General features: G+C 41.9%; 1 protein-coding gene across 1 annotated transcript in view; it reads right to left on the reverse strand.

The window, feature by feature from the left end:
• Positions 1-6,677: 6,677 nt before the first annotated feature.
• The window catches only part of LOC145409096 (lactosylceramide 4-alpha-galactosyltransferase-like), a 20,736-nt gene continuing 19,913 nt past the window's right edge, over positions 6,678-7,500 (reverse strand). Inside the window, exon 6 of the mRNA XM_080279640.1 lies at positions 6,678-6,882. Within this exon, the coding sequence (XP_080135766.1) occupies positions 6,678-6,882 (205 nt within the window). The remainder of the gene's footprint in view (positions 6,883-7,500) is intronic.

Here is a 7,500-nt window from a genome sequence, read left to right on the forward strand (position 1 = left end):
GAGGAAGAGGTAGTAGAAGAAGAAGAGGAGAAGGAAGAGGAGGAGGAGGAGGATATAGTGAAGGAGGAAGAGGTAGTGGAGGAGGAGGAGGGTATAGCGAAGGAGGAAGAGAAAGGAGGAGGAGGAGGAGGATGAACTGAATATGTATCGACTAAACGTGTCCCATCAAGGCATTCATTAGACTTGACACAATTTTGGTAATATAAAGGAAATGAATGCCTCACCTTTACTACCTGGGTATCTTTAAATCCCTTCAGCCCGATGATTTTTTTTCTCCTCCTCCTCCTCCTCCTCCTCCTCCTTTTTTCTTCTTTCTTCTTCCTTCTTCTTTTCTTCTTCGACCTTTTGTTTCGGTATTGTTATTATTATTATTATTATTATTATTATTATTATTATTATTATTATTATTATTTACCCCTGTCTTGTGAAATTTCGCTAAGCTTATGGATCAGTAAATTATTTCCACATAAGGGCTCATGCAACGTTTTGGAATTAAGAAGTCCTCCCTGCCTGATTCTCATTTTCTTCCCTTTAATTATTTCACACCTTATGGCATACTTTTTACACGCAGCGGACATGCACAGTTCCTCACTCTCTCTCTCTCTCTCTCTCTCTCTCACACACACACACACACACACACACACACACACACACACACACACACACACACACACACACCCTCACCAACATTATCCTCCATCTTTCTGAATCCCTGTCATCTTAGCTACTTTCTCTTATCACCTTATTTTGCGAAGCCTTCCAACTATCCAGCACCAATCACCTTCTTCCCCTGTTGTTCCTCTTCCGTTCAGGTGTTCATTCTGACCCACCTGCATGCTGAGGACAGGTGTATCTTTTTTTTTTTTTAATGCAAGGAAGAAGGAACCAAAGGCCGGGAGCCCGCAAACTGTTCCTTCCAAGAAAAAAAAAAAATGCAAGAGAGCCAAATTCAAGCTCCGTTCATTTCTAAGATGCCTGAACACGCTGCGTTTGAAAGACTGAGATCATAGGAAGTAGGAAATACAGACAGAGGGAGACAGTTCCAGAGTTGACCTGTTGCATAAGTGAGGGACTGGGAGTAACGGTTAACTCTTGCATTAGAGAATTGGACGGATAAGGGGTGAGAGTTTGTTCTTAGACGGTTGCTACGCGCCTGTCGCAGAGGTGCAGGGATGCAAGTAGACAGTTCAGAGGAGCAGTGACCATTGAAGTAGCGATAGAAAAGAGATGAAGATGCAGTTGAGGTCAAACGGCCTCCACACAATCTCGAAACCTAATATAGATCTTAGTAAACGAAAACTTTATACCAGGTTGAGGTGAACGAAGTATAGGGAACATTTAGGAAATTATTGATGTTATTCTTTTACCTTAACTTGGCCTAGATTTTCGTTCTTTTGTAGCTCAGGGTACTACATCGTGACTAGCATCATAATATAGCTTTAGTATATATTCATAACTCAAGATTGAAAATGGAGGGATAGCTCTTTTAGGCGGAATTTTCAAGTGAGAGGAGCACAAGTGTTGATCTGCATCCATAACTCAGCACGCAAGGTGGAAAGATAGCAATTTTAGGTCAAATTAAAGTGAAAAGAGATAGTAAAGCTGGTAGGGAAATTTTTAGTCCTTTCCTTCTCTCTTCTTTATCCCAGTTCCGTCCTACGTCATTCTTTATCACGACACGCCATTCTGTCTTTACAGTCTTGTACGTTTGTGTATTTTCCATTTCCGTACCCACTAGTGTGACGTGAGTGAGTGAAGCATGTGCTAGTTTGCGGTGCGTGACTGTGAAGTGTGATACTGTAAGGTGTGACAGTGAAGCGTTGCAGTGTGAGGTGTGATTGAGGCATAGCAGTGTGAGATTTACCGGAGGTGTGGTAGGGTGAGGTGTGACAATGCGAGATTTTTCAGTGTGATATGTGACTGTGAGGTTTGTCAGTGTGAGGTGTAGTAGTATGAGGTGTGTGTGTAGGATCTGGCAGTGTGAGGTGTGACTGAGGTGTGGCAGTGTGAGATGTAGCAGTATGAGATGTGGCAGTGTGAGGTGTGGCAGTGTGAGGTGTGACTGTGAGATGTGGCAGTGTGAGGTGTGGCAGGAAAATGTGGCAGTGTGAGGCGTGGCATGCAAGTGTGGCAGTGTGAAGCGTTACAACATCAAGTAAGAGTGTGTGGGCAGTAGTTGTTTTATTTTGAGCTCAATTCTAGCTACTCTAGTGATGTCAGAGATAAACCCTTGCGCCACACTTGAAGTCAGCGAGCTTGTACATCGCATTACCTCCTTGACCCGTTGATTGGCGTCACTGGCCAGGTAAATCAGGTGAGGCCAGAAAAGGATCAGGGGAAATATTAGGTGACGCTAAAAAGGATCAGGAAAAAGGTGACGCTAAAAAGGATCAGGAAAAAGGTGACGCTAAAAAGGATCAGGAAAAAGGTGACGCTAAAAAGGATCAGGAAAAAGGTGACGCTAAAAAGGATCAGGAAAAAAGGTGACGCTAAAACAGGATCAGGAAAAAGGTGACGCTAAAACAGGATCAGGAAAAAGGTGACGCTAAAAAGGATCAGGAGAAATGTGACGCTAAAAAGGATCAGGAAAAATGGTGACGCTAAAAAGGATCAGGAAAATAGGTGACGCTAAAACAGGATCAGGAAAAGCGTGACGCTAAAGATGGATCAGGAAAAATATTAGGTTAAGCCAAAGAAGGATCAGAAGAAATATTTGTGAATGTAAAAAGGAATTGGAGATATAATTATGAAGTTAGGCCTATAGACATTCTCAATTGAAAGTGTGGAACGTGTTCGAGCGAGCAAGCGTATTGTTTTGTAAAGCTTTCCAACAGTATTTTGACTTCCGTGAAATTACTGTACCCTTTTCGCTCTAACTTGGCCCAAAATTACCATCTTTCCACCCTATATGCCAAGAAGTTAATATCATCATCATCATCATCATCATCATCACCATCACGACCACCACCACCACCTCATTATCCAAGCTAAGAGTGGGGTGATATTGGTTCGAGAGAGCAAGGGAAAAAAGTAATAGAGGGAGAACTAGCACAAATCTACCCAATTAACTTTAGCTAAGAGATAAAAGCACTCATGTAGTGTGGATACGTTTGTCTGTGAGGTGGAGTCAGTTTCGGGAGCTGGAATGGTGAATGAGTGACCCAAGAAATGAAACCAAAAATTAATCCGATCACTGAGGGATGTGTGAAGCGAGTAAGTGTGGATGTGTATGCTTTTGATGATTCCAGGGGCTTGAATAATGAGTGAATGTGACCCAAGAAATCAAATGAAAAGTTAATCAGATCAAAGTGGCATAATTAGAGCCTACGCATATCAGGACATTCACGAAAAAATGCCTTTGCTCAGACAGGTATTGTGACGAAACCCATGTGTCCGTGAGTTTAAGCTAAAAATGACTAAGATCAAAGAGGGTCAGGACACAGGCAACATTAGCACACACACACACACACACACACACACACACACACACACACACACACACACACACACACACACACACACAGAGTCATTAATCGTTATATTTGAAGGCAAGGAAAAATGCTTTGTGTTAAGGGGAGGGGGAGGCACACACACACACACACACACACACACACACACACACACACACACACACACACACACACACACACACACACACACACACACACACACACACACACACACACACACACACACACAATCGGTCAACACAGAGGCACATAAATAATGTTTGTGTGTGGATCATTAGCTTGCAAACCATACCCCATTCCCCCTCCCTACCCCCCCCTCTCTCTCTCTCTCACACACACACACACACACACACACACACACACACACACACACACACACACACACACACACACACACAGAGCTACTTTGATGCAGGTTTGGTCCATTATGCAGGCACCCTACACACCTGCCCTACACACCTGCCTGACCCAGCTAATTACTCGTCCAACCTGTTAATTTGGCTTTGTCATGAAAATTATATCGGTGAGGGGAGCATATATCATCTATTGTATTTTTTTATGTACTGCATTACAGGTAGAGAGGTACGCTACTTAAGATTAGGACTTATATCTGCACTCATTCTGTATATTTATATTCTTACTTCAGTTATATTTTGGGTGACACCATAACTGTGATAGTTATATCCTCACATAATTAGAGTGCAGTAATATGGAGTAGCTTTGACAGATATTTTTTATATGAATGGAGGACACCTGTTATTAGGTGTATGGATTATTATTATTATTATTATTATTTTGTGCCTAATTTGTTTTTCCTTCCTCTGTTCATGTTCTTTTAAACAAATACATGGAGAGTTTGAATGGTATGAATGGGATGGGTTTTGAAACATTAGAAGTGTACCATTTATACTTCAGTTATACTTTATATACGTCTGTATGCTGTGTAGTTTTTAAGTACCGGTATGGTACACGTCGTGAAAGGTTAGCAGTGTACCGCATATATATACTTATGCCCTAAATATGAGTCTGTACCGTATGCTGTATCCTTTTAAAATTGGGGTACATAGGTCATGAAAGGTTAAAAGTGTTTGTAGCATACTTTAAAATTTAACAGTTACACCTTTAATATCAGTGGTAGTGCAGTACGAGCCAGCTTTGCAACATTGATCAGCTTTATCCCATGTTGCATTGTTAAACTGGAAGAGAGACAGATTGCTTCATCCAAGTATTTATTTAACAGACAGGTCATGTATGTTACAGTGTAGGTATTCATTTTGCCATAGCTATTCAGTTCTTACATTGCACTGATATATAACAAAGGTTTTTTCGTTTTGACGTGTGTGTAGTGGTTTCAGTATCAAAAATTGTTCGGCAGCTGTGACTATAATTGTGTGTGTGTGTGTGTGTGTGTGTGTGTGTGTGTGTGTGTGTGTGTGTGTGTGTGTGCTAAAAAAATTCAATCCAAGGAGTAAACAGTTCTTCTACACTGACAGATGACGTCATAATCCACCCTCTGCCACATCAGAGCTTGAGATCACTTAGTTATTTTAGACCCTGAGAAATATTTAGTCCTAGTATGTCGTAGGAAGACCGTCGTCACTGAGTGGGGAAAGAAGTGCCTGGAGATCATGTTGCCAAAGCCTATCACAGTTCATGACATCAAACTATAAATAAATAATCTTCAACACTCTTTAATACAGGTGACGTTCGTTATAATTTATGCCTGCTGATACGGGACGCCTTTTTTTTTCACCTTAGAAATGGGTCCTCATATTGAAGGGGCTTGTTAAATCTAGATCTAATCCCTCCTGGTCGAAAAATATATCCTAAGCTGAATGAAAATCGTCAGGTGATAAGAATACAATAAAAGAGGTCATTGGATTTACCATGTTTACTGTCTCTGCCATCCTCACCTCCATTTTCTAATAGCCACTCTCCATTTCTAGCCTTGTCTTATTGTCGAAGTAAAGTTTTGCTCTTGAGTCCATCGGTAAGAGGATGTCAAGTGAGGGCGACCGCAGTTTAGGGTTCACTTGAGTTGCTGTAGAAGCTGACAGGAGTAAGATATCGGTTTGGGGGGTACCTTATGTAAAATTAAGGTCACATGATACTCAGAGCTTGTCAGACTGTAAAGGAGCGGCTTACATGTGGAGGTACAACTTAGGCCAGTGTTCTCGTCGGTTATGGAGCTCCCTAACACCTCTTCCTAAACGATTTATTTTGCTTATTACTCCTTACTGCCTGCTTCTGTTTACAGTCATTCTAATACCACTGTACTCTGCATAAATAACATGCAGTTTTATATTTATCAGCTCTCCAAAAACAAATCGCTAAGGAAGAGGTATTAGGGAGCTTCTTTAACCAAGGAGGATATGGACCTTAGAGTATCTGAATTGCGCTATACTGTATATTGGCACAGACAGGATTTAGATGTAGGTTCCTGGATAATAAATCGCTAAGGCAGATGTGGTTGGGAGCTTCCTTCAACGACATGAATACTGAAGAGTTTATTTCATTTGCTCTACATATTGGCACAGACGGGATTTAGATGTAGGTTCCTGGGGTATGAAAAGGGGTATGAAAAAGTGTGGTTACATGGCACTCCGACTATGTAATACGAAAAGGGGCAGCGGAGTACGGCAGCCGCAGCGTAAGGTTGAGTTGAGGTGGCAGTAAAGTTGAAGGGTGGAAATAAGTTCCTAGGGCATGTTTAAGTAAATTGATAGGTTGAAGTAAGAAGTTCCTTGGGCATGTTTTAGGAGGGCCACAAGATACCGTGAGTATGTTCAACCATAAGGGGGCAGTGGACAAGGGCAGCCACAGCGAAAGGTTGAGATGAGGGATTGTTGACCTTGATGGATTGAAATAGGCTCCTGGGGTATGGCCGGAGAGATATTGTTGAGGTTAATTGGAGTTTACACGACATCCCAAGCATCTTCAGCGGTGTAGGGGCAGCGGGTAAAGGCAGCCACAGCTTATGGTTGACATGAGGTGATGACCTTGGTGGGTATAGGCTCCTGGGATATGACTAGAGGGGCATTGTTGAGGTTAATTGGAGGTTACATGACACCTCCAGCATGTGCAACGGTAAAGAGGCAGCTGGTGAAGGCAGCCACAGTGCAGGATTAAGCTTAGGTGATGACGTTGATGGGTTGAAATGGGTTCCTGGGGTATGATTAGGGAGGCATTGTCGAGGTCAGATTGAGGTTACATGACACCCCCAGCATGTGCAACGGTATTGGGGCAGCGGGTAAAGGCAGCCACAGCATAGGGTTGAGCTGATGTTTCGTTGAGGTTGATGGGGACGGGACCGAGGTGCAGGTTCCACACGTGCAGCACTAGGACGTCAGGGTCACCAAGCAGCATCCGGGTCAAGGTCATGTCCTCACTTACGTACCGCGACCACTCCCACCTGTAAAAACAAAACAAGCCAGGTATCAATAATGGTACCGGTAACTTCTTTCCTGGTATTTTATTCAACCAAATCCTGGGCATTTATATCTACCTGCAAGGGGTAATGTCTTGGATTACAGTGTGTATAGTAACCATTTCCACCAGTATCACCACATGAGTAATTTGCTTTTATGGTTTGTAGTGCAGTATTTTACGTAATGACAAATGGCATTGAAAAGGACGGACTGAATGTGTCACATTTAGTCATAATTTATTAAATTTGTATCTTTCTTGGACAAACATTAAACCTTAAGAATCTCGTTTACCAAGGCCTGATATGTGTATGAAGTTGCACACCCAAAGGTGACTTGATTATTTAGATTTCCACAAGTTTGATTATGTGGTGGCAAGACACTACTAAAGCTATGATATTCCATGTTGAACATCGATGAAGGGTTGAGTTATGAAAGATAAATTAATAACAAGAACATTAAGAACATGAGATAATAATAGTAATAATAATAGTAAATTGTAACTAATGAGGATGACGACAGCGACGATGATGATGATAGTGATGATAGAGCAAAGATGAATACGACATTGCCTTGAGCATGGAAAGGATTAACCCAACACGTCA

The sequence above is a fragment of the Coenobita brevimanus genome, chromosome 79, assembly GCF_032717465.1.
Source record: "Coenobita brevimanus isolate Jiangsu-jjx chromosome 79, ASM3271746v2, whole genome shotgun sequence".
Lineage (NCBI taxonomy): Eukaryota > Metazoa > Arthropoda > Malacostraca > Decapoda > Coenobitidae > Coenobita > Coenobita brevimanus.